Source organism: Gouania willdenowi, chromosome 3 (assembly GCF_900634775.1).
Source record: "Gouania willdenowi chromosome 3, fGouWil2.1, whole genome shotgun sequence".
In the NCBI taxonomy this organism is placed as follows: Eukaryota; Metazoa; Chordata; class Actinopteri; order Blenniiformes; family Gobiesocidae; genus Gouania; species Gouania willdenowi.
Genome location: NC_041046.1, coordinates 45,589,113 through 45,604,222, shown reverse-complemented (window position 1 = coordinate 45,604,222; position 15,110 = coordinate 45,589,113). Strand labels below are relative to the sequence as shown.

Below are 15,110 nucleotides of genomic sequence, written 5' to 3'. Positions count from 1 at the left end.
TTTTTTGTGTCATAATGCATTTTTAGCCCATTGTAAGTATGTGCATTATATTTGCAGTAGTGTTTAGGGTCTTATGTTGGCCCTAACTCAATTTTTAAATTTTTTTGAAATTTTTGAAAAATATGCCTTGCTATAGCCTACTTCTTATTTTGGGTGATTTATTGTTTTTGTCATTTTTTGTGCCTTAATGCTTTTTTAGCCCATTGTAAGTAAGTGCATTATATTTGCCGGAGTGTTTAGGGTCTTATGTTGGCCCTAACTCAATTTTTAAATTTTTTGAAATTTTTGAAAAATATGCCTTGCTATAGCCTTACCTCTTATTTTGGGTGATTTATTGTTTTTGTCATTTTTTGTGCCTTAATGCTTTTTTAGCCCATTGTAAGTAAGTGCATTATATTTGCAGTAGTGTTTAGGGTCTTATGTTGGCCCTAACTCAATTTTTAAATTTTTTGAAATTTTTGAAAAATATGCCTTGCTTTTGCCTTACTTCTTATTTTGGGTGATTTTTTGTTTTTGTCATTTTTTGTGTCCTAATGCTTTTTTAGCCCATTGTAAGTATGTGCATTATATTTGCAGGTAGTGTTTAGGGTCTTATGCTGGCCCTAACTCAATTTTTACACTTTTTTGAAATTTTTGAAAAATGTGCCTAACTATAGCCTTACTCTCGATTTTGGGTGATTTCTTTTATTTTTGTCATTTTTTGTGTCATAATGCTTTTTTAGCCCATTGTAAGTATGTGCATTATATTTGCAGTAGTGTTTAGGGTCTTATGCTGGCCCTAACTCAATTTTTACATTTTTTGAAATTTTTGAAAAATATGCCTTGCTATAGCCTTACCTCTTATTTTGGGTGATTTATTGTTTTTGTCATTTTTTGTGCCTTAATGCTTTTTTAGCCCATTGTAAGTATGTGCATTATATTTGTAGTAGTGTTTAGGGTCTTATGCTGGCCCTAACTCAATTTTTTAATTTTTTGAAATTTTTGAAAAATATGCCTTGCTATAGCCTTACTTCTGATTTTGGGTGATTTTTCATTTTTGTCATTTTTTGTGTCATAATGCATTTTTAGCCCATTGTAAGTATGTGCATTATATTTGCAGTAGTGTTTAGGGTCTTATGCTGGCCCCTACTCAAATTTAAATATTTTTGAAATTTTTGAAAAATATGCCTTGCTTTAGCCTTACCTCTTATTTTGGGTGATTAATTGTTTTTGTCATTTTTTGTGCCTTAATGCTTTTTTAGCCCATTGTAAGTAAGTGCATTATATTTGTAGTAGTGTTTAGTGTCTTATGCTGGCCCTAATTCAATTTTTTAATTTTTTGAAATTTTTGAAAAATATGCCTTGCTATAGCCTTACCTCTTATTTTGGGTGATTTTTCATTTTTGTCATTTTTTGTGTCATAATGCATTTTTAGCCCATTGTAAGTATGTGCATTATATTTGCAGTAGTGTTTAGGGTCTTATGTTGGCCCTAACTCAATTTTTAAATTTTTTGAAATTTTTGAAAAATATGCCTTGCTATAGCCTTACTTCTTATTTTGGGTGATTTATTGTTTTTGTCATTTTTTGTGCCTTAATGCTTTTTTAGCCCATTGTAAGTAAGTGCATTATATTTGCCGGAGTGTTTAGGGTCTTATGTTGGCCCTAACTCAATTTTTAAATTTTTTGAAATTTTTGAAAAATATGCCTTGCTATAGCCTTACCTCTTATTTTGGGTGATTTATTGTTTTTGTCATTTTTTGTGCCTAATGCTTTTTTAGCCCATTGTAAGTAAGTGCATTATATTTGCAGTAGTGTTTAGGGTCTTATGTTGGCCCTAACTCAATTTTTAAATTTTTTGAAATTTTTGAAAAATATGCCTTGCTTTTGCCTTACTTCTTATTTTGGGTGATTTATTGTTTTTGTCATTTTTTGTGCCTTAATGCTTTTTTAGCCCATTGTAAGTAAGTGCATTATATTTGCCGTAGTGTTTAGGGTCTTATGTTGGCCCTAACTCAATTTTTAATTTTTTGAAATTTTTGAAAAATATGCCTTGCTATAGCCTTATATCTGATTTTGGGTGATTTTTCATTTTTGTCATTTTTTGTGTCATAATGCATTTTTAGCCCATTGTAAGTATGTGCATTATATTTGCAGGAGTGTTTAGGGTCTTATGCTGGCCCTAACTCAATTTTTAAATTTTTTGAAATTTTTGAAAAATATGCCTTGCTATAGCCTTACCTCTTATTTTGGGTGATTAATTGTTTTTGTCATTTTTTGTGCCTTAATGCTTTTTTAGCCCATTGTAAGTAAGTGCATTATATTTGCAGGAGTGTTTAGGGTCTTATGCTGGCCCTAACTCAATTTTTACATTTTTTGAAACTTTTTGAAAAATATGCCTCTGGCTATAGCCTTATATCTGATTTTGGGTGATTTTTCATTTTTGTCATTTTTTGTGTCATAATGCTTTTTAGCCCATGTAAGTATGTGCATTATATTTGCAGTAGTGTTTAGGGTCTTATGCTGGCCCTAACTCAATTTTTACATTTTTTGAAATTTTTGAAAAATATGCCTTGCTATAGCCTTACCTCTTATTTTGGGTGATTTATTGTTTTTGTCATTTTTTTGTGCCCTTAATGCTTTTTTAGCCCATTGTAAGTATGTGCATTATATTTGTAGTAGTGTTTAGGGTCTTATGCTGGCCCTAACTCAATTTTTTAATTTTTTGAAATTTTTGAAAAATATGCCTTGCTATAGCCTTATATCTGATTTGGGTGATTTTTCATTTTTGTCATTTTTGTGTCATAATGCTTTTTTAGCCCATTGTAAGTATGTGCATTATATTTGCAGTAGTGTTTAGGGTCTTATGCTGGCACTAACTCAAATTTTAAATTTTTTGAAATTTTTGAAAAATATGCCTTGCTATAGCCTTACCTCTTATTTTGGGTGATTTATTGTTTTTGTCATTTTTTGTGCCTTAATGCTTTTTTAGCCCATTGTAAGTAAGTGCATTATATTTGTAGTAGTGTTTAGTGTATTATGCTGGCCCTAATTCAATTTTTTAATTTTTTGAAATTTTTGAAAAATATGCCTTGCTATAGCCTTACCTCTTATTTTGGGTGATTTTTCATTTTTGTCATTTTTTGTGTCATAATGCATTTTTAACCCATTGTAAGTATGTGCATTATATTTGCCGGAGTGTTTAGGGTCTTATGTTGGCCCTAACTCAATTTTTAAATTTTTTGAAATTTTTGAAAAATATGCCTTGCTATAGCCTTACCTCCTATTTTGGGTGATTAATTGTTTTTGTCATTTTTTGTGCCTTAATGCTTTTTTAACCCATTGTATGTAAGTGAATTATATTTGCAGGAGTGTTTAGGGTCTTATGCTGGCCCTAACTCAATTTTTTAATTTTTTGAAATTTTTGAAAAATATGCCTTGCTATAGCCTTATATCTGATTTTGGGTGATTTTTCATTTTTGTCATTTTTTGTGTCATAATGCATATTTAGCCCCTTGTAAGTATGTGCATTATATTTGCAGTAGTGTTTAGGGTCTTATGTTGGCCCTAACTCAATTTTTAAATTTTTTGAAATTTTTGAAAAATATGCCTTGCTATAGCCTTACTTCTTATTTTGGGTGATTTATTGTTTTTTGTCATTTTTTGTGCCTTAATGCTTTTTTAGCCCATTGTAAGTAAGTGCATTATATTTGCCGGAGTGTTTAGGGTCTTATGTTGGCCCTAACTCAATTTTTTCAATTTTTTTGAAATTTTTGAAAAATATGCCTTGCTATAGCCTTATATCTGATTTTGGGTGATTTTTCATTTTTGTCATTCTTTTGTGTCATAATGCATTTTTTAGGCCCATTGTAATTATGTGCATTTATATTTGCAGGAGTGTTTAGGGTCTTATGCTGGCCCTAACTCAATTTTTAAATTTTTTGAAATTTTGAAAAATATGCCTTGCTATAGCCTTACTTCTGATTTTGGGTGATTTTTCATTTTTGTCATTTTTTGTGTCATAATGCATTTTTAGCCCCATTGTAAGTATGTGCATTATATTTGCAGTAGTGTTTAGGGTCTTATGTTGGCCCTAACTCAATTTTTAAATTTTTTTAAATTTTTGAAAAATATGCCTTGCTATAGCCTTACCTCTTATTTTGGGTGATTTATTGTTTTTGTCATTTTTTGTGCCTTAATGCTTTTTTTAGCCCATTGTAAGTAAGTGCATTATATTTGCAGTAGTGTTTAGGGTCTTATGCTGGCCCTAACTCAATTTTTATTTTTTGAAATTTTTGAAAAATATGCCTTGCTATAGCCTTATATCTGATTTTGGGTGATTTTTCATTTTTTGTGTCATAATGCTTTTTTAGCCCATTGTAAGTATGTGCATTATATTTGCAGTAGTGTTTAGGGTCTTATGCTGGCCCTAACTCAATTTTTACATTTTTTGAAATTTTTGAAAAATATGCCTTGCTATAGCCTTACCTCTTATTTTGGGTGATTTATTGTTTTTGTCATTTTTTGTGCCTTAATGCTTTTTTAGCCCATTGTAAGTATGTGCATTATATTTGTAGTAGTGTTTAGGGTCTTATGCTGGCCCTAACTCAATTTTTTAATTTTTTGAAAAATATGCCTTGCTATAGCCTTACCTCTTATTTTGGGTGATTTATTGTTTTTGTCATTTTTTGTGCCTTAATGCTTTTTTAGCCCATTGTAAGTAAGTGCATTATATTTGTAGTAGTGTTTAGTGTATTATGCTGGCCCTAATTCAATTTTTTAATTTTTTGAAATTTTTGAAAAATATGCCTTGCTATAGCCTTATATCTGATTTTGGGTGATTTTTCATTTTTGTCATTTTTTGTGTCATAATGCATATTTAGCCAATTGTAAGTATGTGCATTATATTTGCAGTAGTGTTTAGGGTCTTATGCTGGCCCTAACTCAAATTTAAAATTTTTTGAAATTTTTGAAAAATATGCCTTGCTATAGCCTTACCTCTTATTTTGGGTGATTAATTGTTTTTGTCATTTTTTGTGCCTTAATGCTTTTTTAGCCCATTGTAAGTAAGTGCATTATATTTGTAGTAGTGTTTAGTGTCTTATGCTGGCCCTAATTCAATTTTTTAATTTTTTGAAATTTTTGAAAAATATGCCTTACTATAGCCTTACCTCTTATTTTGGGTGATTTTTCATTTTTGTCATTTTTTGTGTCATAATGCATTTTTAGCCCCTTGTAAGTATGTGCATTATATTTGCAGTAGTGTTTAGGGTCTTATGTTGGCCCTAACTCAATTTTTAAATTTTTTTAAATTTTTGAAAAATATGCCTTGCTATAGCCTTACTTCTTATTTTGGGTGATTTATTGTTTTTGTCATTTTTTGTGCCTTAATGCTTTTTTAGCCCATTGTAAGTAAGTGCATTATATTTGCCGGAGTGTTTAGGGTCTTATGTTGGCCCTAACTCAATTTTTCAATTTTTTGAAATTTTTGAAAAATATGCCTTGCTATAGCCTTATATCTGATTTTGGGTGATTTTTCATTTTTGTCATTTTTTGTGTCATAATGCATTTTTAGCCCATTGTAATTATGTGCATTATATTTGCAGGAGTGTTTAGGGTCTTATGCTGGCCCTAACTCAATTTTTAAATTTTTTGAAATTTTTGAAAAATATGCCTTGCTATAGCCTTACTTCTGATTTTGGGTGATTTTTCATTTTTGTCATTTTTTGTGTCATAATGCATTTTTAGCCCATTGTAAGTATGTGCATTATATTTGCAGTAGTGTTTAGGGTCTTATGTTGGCCCTAACTCAATTTTTAAATTTTTTTAAATTTTTGAAAAATATGCCTTGCTATAGCCTTACTTCTTATTTTGGGTGATTTATTGTTTTTGTCATTTTTTGTGCCTTAATGCTTTTTTAGCCCATTGTAAGTAAGTGCATTATATTTGCAGTAGTGTTTAGGGTCTTATGCTGGCCCTAACTCAATTTTTTAATTTTTTGAAATTTTTGAAAAATATGCCTTGCTATAGCCTTATATCTGATTTTGGGTGATTTTTCATTTTTTGTGTCATAATGCTTTTTTAGCCCATTGTAAGTATGTGCATTATATTTGCAGTAGTGTTTAGGGTCTTATGCTGGCCCTAACTCAATTTTTTAATTTTTTGAAATTTTTGAAAAATATGCCTTGCTATAGCCTTACCTCTTATTTTGGGTGATTAATTGTTTTTGTCATTTTTTGTGCCTTAATGCTTTTTTAGCCCATTGTAAGTAAGTGCATTATGTTTGTAGTAGTGTTTAGGGTCTTATGTTGGCCCTAACTCAATTTTTAAATTTTTTGAAATTTTTGAAAAATATGCCTTGCTATAGCCTTATATCTGATTTTGGGTGATTTGTCATTTTTTGTACCTTAATGTTTTGTTATTTAGTTGTGTTCATTATATTTAAAATAGTTTAGAGATTCTAACTTTACGTTCAAAGCTCCGTCAGTGAGAAACTAAAGAAGAGAAACCAGAATCCTTTTATCTTCTTTATTCAAAGTGTCACATGGTATCACAGCCCTCTGGGTGTTTTGAAGCTCATGCCGATGGTTGGCTGAGTGACCTGGAGGTTGGAGAGGCCTCCAAAGTCCTGCAGAGAAACAAAGATAATCATATCATTAACTAGTCAGTCAGGATGATCAAAATAACCAAAAAACATTTTAAAGAAAGTATCAGTAAAGAGAATAAAAATGAAATGCAGCTAAAAATATTAGCATTTCTCAAAGAAAATGCAAGAGAGGATGCAGTTGTCGCACTGCATTAGCTTATTAGCATAACCATTCGTTTGCATTAACCTAACAAACTTAACCTAGCAATAGGTTAACATTAGCAACAAGGTTAAAACTGGTCTAAGAATGGCTGGGGATGAAGGGGTTAAAATGTCTGAAATTTTCAACAGAAGTGGATGGGGACAAAAAATGTACGCACAATATCTAACAAAGGTTTAAAGTTAGAAATTCTAAAAGTACAAGCATTAATGATAAGAATTTTTTAAATGTTTTAATATGTCAATTGTTAAAATCAGAGTTAAAGCAGGACGAAAGAAAAAAATAATCATAAAGGTCAAAGAAAACCATACAAAATGGCTGTAAGAAATATACAGTCTATTAAAAAAGATAGAACTATATTAAATATACAGACCCTTTCCAAAAAATTTAATATCATGGAACAGTTTCCATAATTCTATTCAAAAAGTTAAGCTTTCATAAATTATAGATTCAGGGCCCACAATTTAAACGATTTTAAGCATTTATTTTTTACATAATTTGGGCTTCCAGCTCATAAAACCCACAAAAACAGGATAATAAATCACCATTTAATTTTTAGATTTTGCAGAAAAAAAGAGAAAATGGACAGGACTGTTGGCCAGTGGTCCATGGTCCTCTTTTATTCTGGAATCAAGAATGGACCTTGATTCCAGAATAAAAGACACTTTACTTTCTTTATTAAGACGCTTCATTTTAACTAGAATAAATCAGTTTGAAATATAACCAATCTATGTCATGTTTGTCTACTTAATATTCATTTATTAATCAATTACCAGCATCTTCAGCATCTCCTTGGTGTCGGGGTCGACCTCGATGAGCTCCTGGTCCAGAGCAGAAATCTGTAGAATCAAAGATGATCAGACCATGTGTTGATGTTCATGCTAATGCTAACGTTAGCATAGAATGTTTGAAACCTCTGGGACGTAGTTGTCCCTCCTCTCTCTCTCCTCCTCCTGCAGCTTGATGGAGATTCCTCTGACTGGACCGCGCTGGATCCGCTTCATCAGGTGTGTCACATACCTGAGGAGAAAACACAGACTTTAAGGAAACACCGTCACAACAAAAGTTCTCAGAAGCATCGCTGCTACTTGTGGTAACAGATCAGATCATCTGTTAGAGCCATTGTTTTTAGGGTTTGTGCCATCAGGGTAGGCAAGGTAGGCATTGCCTACCCAAGGGTGAATTGATATTTTGATTATTTAATTATAATTTTTTTTTTATTTTATTTTTTAAATATAAATTATTTATTTTTCCATTTCCAATAGCCTACAGTACCTATAAGTTTGAAAGTGTCTGCATTTTGTGCACATCATAAGTAATTACTAAACAGCTCTATTTCCTGGAACAGCTGCACAGTCTTTTTTTTTTCTCGCTCCGCTGTAAGGCAGAGGGAGGCCACGCCCCCTCCCAAAGGCACATCGCTCTTCTGCTTCTGTTCCCATTGCGTGATTTTACGTGTTTGCGCATGCGCAGTCAGGTCCCCAATATGACATCCATTTACGCGTGAAGGCAGTGTAGAGAGCTGCTTTTGCACGTAACTGTGCTATGCTAAATGCTATACGTACGTTCACAGTGCATTAGTGAATTGATCCAGCGTGGCTGCTGCTACGTTCTCTAGCTACTGGGCGGGATAACACTACAGTCAGGATGACAGCGCTAGAGACGATAAATAAACTTTGTTTTGAGGAAAAACAACATTTTTTAAAAGATGGAGACCAACACCTGAGCTACCAGAGCTTCAGCAAAGATAAGGTCAGAACATTGTTGGTTCTTTCTACAGTGAATGGAACAAAAGGAAGGATTGACTTTGTGGATGCTCCTCACTGAGGATGTTCTGAGTGTTTGTTGTTGACTTTTTCTCCATGTTTCTGTGTTTCCAACACAAACAACAGATGTGCTGTCGTGTCATTAGATATATGTTGTTGGAGAGTATGGAGGCTTTATTAAATAATTATTTATGTTTCTTTAATGGTGTTTATGTTGATTTTGTTAGATGATAAATACTTGTTCATGTGGATCTTGTTGGGTTTTTTCTTTATTATTATGAATTTTATATTTTGATAAGTGCCTTGAGATGACTTTGTTGGAAATTGCTTTATCCAAATAAAATTGATTTGAATTGAATTAACACTTGACAGCAGAAACATATGAAATTGTCATTGGTGGTCTCGATTTGCAACGTGCCTACCCAACCCTAGTGGTCACGGCACGTCACTGGTTTGTACTAATGTTTAACTCTAAAGAATCAAACTATCATGTGTAAAAATCATTTTAAACAGATATGAAACATGTTTAATAAATAAACAGCGGGAACACAAATATTTGTTGGTACTTTACAGGAAAACATCGACTATTTTGTCAATGGCAAAAGTGTTAATAGTATTAGTGATATCATATATACGAGTAAATATTCTTTTATGAATTGACCGATGCAGGTCAGTGATGACTCATCACTTTCCATCATCAAAATCAAAGCCAAATACTAACAAGGCCTTTGATTCGCTTTGGAAACTAAAACTAAAATGAATGACAATAGAGCCTCAAACGATAGTTTTTTCTTTTTATATTACAAAAGGGTTTAAAACAGACAAACCCTCACTTTAATGATTCAAGACAATATCAAATTTTCACACTTCTGCAGCAGAGAAATATAAAATCAACAATGGTTGCCTCAATGTTTAAAAGCTGTTAACTTTTTGTTTATTAGGTGGATTTTCTGAGCTAGGGCTGTACACTGACGATACGACTCAATACTACAAATCAATAATTACAAATTTCACCTTTACAAGTACAAAATGGTATGAAATACAATATATTTTATTTTTTTAAACTTGCGAGAACAAGTTCCGTGAGAGAGAGAGAGAAATCTATCCATTAAAGCAAGAAACTTCTGTGCGCGTGTGGAACAAATCTCTCTCAGTGCTGGGTCTGTTCGACCTGAAACTTCGTCAACAGCTTCCAAATACCACAAGTGTGTGCATCCATTATTTTTGGAGTAATTTGGTGTAGCAAAACATTAGAATGTTCTTTTTACTTTTAAGATTACGACTCCCTCTTGATATAAACTGCTTTGAGTTGTTAAATCACCGCATTAGACTAGCTCAGCAGTGATTGGTGCTCTGAGGGCGGGTAGGTCGGTCAGGCTGAGCTCGCGCCACAACGGGAGGAGCAGCCACCGCCATCCTCTCCTCGCCACGTCGGTGGCGCTCCCCCTTACTCCCTGGCAGGCTTGGGCAGACAGGCAACCCGACCAGCGCTGGGCGGTGTCCGGAGACAGAGACACACTTTCCAGGCTGTTCTGATCGCTGCTCCGTCTACCCTAAAAGTAGCACATTATAGACCGGAGAAAAGAAAACAACATAACGTTGATAAATCACCACATTTAGTTTGTTAACAAGCGGTCACGTCCGTCCAGTCCAAACTCAACATAATCACTCTGCAGAGGAAGGTATGTATCAGTCTGGTTCCAGTAATAACTGACCATAAAAAGCTGGAGATGGACTGATATGCAGATGAAGTCATTTCTGTTGAATCTAACATGTGTACAGCAAACCGCCGAGCTGCAGGGCTCGAGACTGTGACCAAAATGGTCGCATATGTGAGTATTTTTTTCAGTGTGAGTGAAAATTTCATCTGGTCACATTTGTGTGAGTACGTATGGTGACCTTATTTTGGATGGAGCGCTTCATCACGTCCCACAGAGTGCATCTCTCTCTCTCCCCCCCCCCGCACTGCAGGTGAGGAGCACTCACACAACATGGCTGCAGGTAATGCAACGGTGAATGCTCCAAGTATAAACACCAATGTGCTCCTTTGGAGTGCACGAGGTATGAATGTTGAATAAGCGTATACATTCTGTGTGAACTCATCCTTTAGTAACTCCAGGGCTAGAGAATGCGACCAAAATGGTCGAGTGAAATTTTCATCTGGTCGCATCTGTGTGAGTACGTATGGTGGCCTTATTTTGGACGGAGCTGCTGAACGCTTCATCACGTCCCACATAGTGCATCTCTCTCTCTTCTCTTAATAGTGTGGGAACAGATTCATTTAACCACCAATGTACAGGTTAAATATGTATGTTTTATGTGTGGCAAGAAATGAGTAATTAGCATGTGTTGATCACATGATCATGTGTTATTATATTCATGTTACTTTTTGTAGACTTTCATATACATTAACTATAAAAATCTACTTTATAAACATTGTGTTCATGTAAACTGAGATGTGTAAGAATTTGAAGATACTGTTTTATTTATTAATGTTATTTATTTTATTTTAAACTGTTTTTAAGTTTCCATTTACATGATCAATATAAAACCAATCAAACATTATTCTATATAATTGTAACTGTATATAATGTAATCCACTGTATTGTCTTCATAGAGAAGGTATTTATGGCTCCAGGAGGACTTTAATCCAGGTGAGATGAGGTTCAATGGTTCCTTGTAGAGTAAAGGTTACAGAACCCCTGACCAGGGGAAGAGGGTTAGGAGACCCCACTATCAGAGCTGGACCCTCTGAATTTAATAACCAACTTATCATCTGATAAGTTGGTTATGTTACTGTTAACTTAATTCATGTACAGCATTTATGTAAAATAAAAAAACAGAATAAATGTAACCTGTTGTTATGATTTATTGTTATTTAAAAAAAATTGTTACATCTACTTTTAAAATTATTATAAAATAAATTACCTGTTATTTCAGCCACTGATTGTTGCAGAAAAACTTAAAATTGACACTAAAACATTAAAACATTTAACAAAATATCTGGAATCACTGTCATTCTTCACTTCATACAGAACTACGGTACATTAGTTAAGTCAACTATTCATCAGCCAATAGAGGGCGACCTATGTTACGCTGCGGTCTTTGGATTTTGCTTAAAAATGTGCTTAATTATTGGAATGTGGGCCATGTAACGGTGCACTTTATAGCCCGAAAATTACGGTAAACTAACTGTAATTCAAGCACCAATATCAAAAACAAGTGGTATAACTCAAAGTTTAACAGATTCTGATTCTGTTAAGTTCTTAATAAAAAGTAACCACATATATCTAGAAAAGTGTCCAGTATGTTTTACTAAAATAAAGTGGAATCAACTTCCAGCTAAGTGTCATTGAGGAGTGAAGTATAAGAACCAAAAAAAATCCAAGTTAACAGAATCAACCAATGAAAACAGCATCTATTGTTGAATGTGGAAATGGACAGAATGTGAATGAAACAGAGAAGAAAATAACTTTTAATGGTGAAATGTTTCCGGAAAGCGCTTATTAGGAGCACTGCCCGCCCCCTCCCATCTTGGCTGCATTAAACACTTCCTAAACCACCACTAAAACTAAAATATCAGAGACGCCAGTGCCCGTTTAACTTTGATGTACCTGTGAAGATAAGTCTATTTCTGATGTAGTGCTGCATCAGCATTAATCATCTTCACCTGCTCAGAGCGTTTAAACATCTCATCAGCTACAGAAGATCTGTGGATAAAGTTGTTCTGTTGTTGTAGAGTCTGAAACATCGTAGATTATTGATAACTTCTGATACTGTAAATATTCTGACCCCAAGTGGTGAAATAACTGATGCATTTATTTTTGTTTAATCATTACAGTCTGGAATGATGTCATCAGGATCATTTATACTAGGTTAATTTAAATTAAGTTGATTAAAACTTAATCAATTCACCTGATCAGATTCAGTAAAAAATTGATCCCTGAGGGGAAATATGTTTCACATACATCTTTATATGACATGAATAATTAAAAAGGTTTGTCAGTAAAACATATTTCTCTTTTGATTGTATCTTAATCATTTTAAAAACATTTTTAACATACATTTTGTTTAATTATGATTTTCTGTATTTTGTTTCCTCACAGGAGTTAAAAACCACTATTTTCTGAAAAATGTTTTAATATCTCTAAAAACGCAATTTGAAAAGTGATTTATATGACCCTATGGGTAGTTTAACACTGACACCTAGTGACCAGGCATTTACATGCTATGCATAAGTGACGTTAAATGTTTTTTTGTTAAAAAAAAATGATTAAAAAGTTGATTTTATATATATATATATATATATATATATATATATATATATATATATAAGCTTTTTCCATCTGTATGCTGCTTTCCTCTTAAAGTCCAACTAATGTTCTACAGTTTCTAAAATGATTGTTTAAACGTAGCAGGAGATTTTGAACAAAATAATGAGCGAAATTAGACGCATTGGTCTGTTTGCTAGATATTCAGTCACTCACTGTATGTAAAATAGCATGTACAGTAAATAAATAACATTAACCCACACATGCATGACAAGTGTTCGTCATTGTGCGGATTCAAAAAAAATAATGTCCTGTTTTTTTTTTGATTCAGAACATTATATTGTGCATTTTTTTAATTTAACATTTATTAGGAATGTCTAGTTGCTGCAAACTGAGCTGTGGGTTAACATATCTCACAGACACTGACATGTCCAAAAAAATCCTCAATTAATTTTCCATCAGATTTGAAATATGAACAGAATCCCGTGTGTGTGTGTGAGACTCATTCACACTCACCCTGCGATCTTGTTGCGCAGAGGTTTACTGGGAATGATGGCGATCTCCTCACACACCCTCTTGTTGGTGTGGAAGTCATTGCCCAGACGTGTGTAGTATTTCTCGATGATGACCCTGGCGGCCTTCTTGACCGTCTTTGTTCTGACGCGTCCCTGAAAGGAAACCAGACAAAAACAACTCAAAACATTGATAGATACATAGAGATAATCAGTATCTCAGAAACTAAAGCTATACCATCAATTAGGCCTGGGCAATATCTCAAGATTCCAGATTGTTTGGATTTAGATATTAATTTCTGTCGACCCCAGATATATTTTTTTCTTATAAATAGTATTTGATCGTTTGTTATGCTGTACAACAAATATACAATAGTTTATTATAGGGCACGTGACAAGATGCACCAACTCAGACATTTTTAATTATATTTATATTTGAGAAAGTATCGAATAGTTGTTTAAAATTGTGTGGTGGTTACATTTTAAAAAGTATATCATATTCCAATATATATATTCGAGTGTTTTGTTTTAATCATCCATCATATTGTGCAGCTTTTTGTTAATAATTGTGCTTTTGACTATTTTGCATCAGCAAATTTAAGCGAAAATTATCTTTCTGGTAAGATTTATTGAGTTAAAAATAGAGATGTATATCATACATCTCGATTTGAGAAAAAATAAATAAAAGAAACTCAGTGGGTAATTAAATCCGACATAATTGAGTCAAAATTCATAAAAAGTCAATGATAAACCGTTAATCAATAGAGACATTTAATAGAATAATGTCCTTTCTTTCCACGTAATCCCGATAAAAATATATTTTTTTAAATAGTCAGTGAAAATATTAATACCTTAGCTAAGGAAAATAATAGTGATCTTCACTAATCATTTGAATTTTAAACGGAGGCTCTCGGGTTGACAAACATCACCAAAACCAGTTTAATACACAGTCCACAGCATTAAAGAGTTTTATATTACGGCTATGCCATTATTACACATTGATTACATGCAACCAGTCATGCTAGCTTTAGCCAATCTTCCCAATCGACGTTGTCATTTTAAGGTTTAAACAAAACCAACAAACATCCCTCAAGTTTTAACACCATAGAAAAACAATAAAAGGTGAATAAATGTGCAATAACTGAATAAAACAAGTGAATTTTTAAGCTAACAGTAGGGATAGCCTTTAGCTGTTAGCTCCGCATCAACTCTTCACTTTACAGCATCAATGTCAAATAAAAAGCCACAGCGGACACATCTTATTGTTATTAAAGTGCAGATTAACGCTTTCAAACATCAGATTAATGTACACACAACGAGGATTGATGAGGATTGTGTAAAAGTGCAGTGAGCAGCTGTTCTGTGTACCCACCATGTTGGCTTGGACCGCGGAAGAGAGTGAACGGGGAGGCCGGACAGGAAGTTTATGCTTTACAACGCTGCACGCGACAGCGACACACAGCGGCTACAGGGTGAAACTGCAGGACAATGCTACAATAAAGGTTTTATGGTTAGATATTTAAATTAGGAAAGTTTTAAATTAAATAGGACCAGAAAAATCATACCATACAAACATAAATGATGAAAAAATAAGGCTTTTTCTTTTTTTTTTTAAAATCGAATACACAATTTAAAATACTTGAAGATCTTAAATGTCAGTAATGAAAAGTAATATTCAATTCAAATCTTTATTTCGGACACAGCGGCGGTCCATAGAAACAACAAAGTACAGACGACATACACATGTACACCAAAACAGACAGATATTCCAATATCA

General features: G+C 33.2%; 1 protein-coding gene across 1 annotated transcript; it reads right to left on the bottom strand.

Moving 5' to 3' along the window:
• Nucleotides 1–6,492: 6,492 nt before the first annotated feature.
• On the bottom strand, nucleotides 6,493–14,806 carry LOC114461293 (40S ribosomal protein S17). Its single transcript, XM_028443276.1, has 5 exons — nucleotides 14,706–14,806; nucleotides 13,338–13,489; nucleotides 7,699–7,804; nucleotides 7,558–7,623; nucleotides 6,493–6,606 (listed from the first exon to the last, which is right to left on the bottom strand). The coding sequence occupies exons 1-5, from the start codon at nucleotides 14,706–14,708 to the stop codon at nucleotides 6,529–6,531; spliced, it is 405 nt and encodes a 134-aa protein (XP_028299077.1). The 5' UTR covers nucleotides 14,709–14,806; the 3' UTR covers nucleotides 6,493–6,528.
• Nucleotides 14,807–15,110: the final 304 nt, after the last annotated feature.

Coding starts and splice junctions, on each gene's coding strand:
- LOC114461293 (XM_028443276.1), bottom strand. Junction 7,805..13,337: donor CTGCGCAACAAGATCGCAGG/GTGAGTGTGAAT, acceptor TTTTCTCCTCAG/GTATGTGACACACCTGATGA. Junction 7,624..7,698: donor GGGACAACTACGTCCCAGAG/GTTTCAAACATT, acceptor TTGATTCTACAG/ATTTCTGCTCTGGACCAGGA.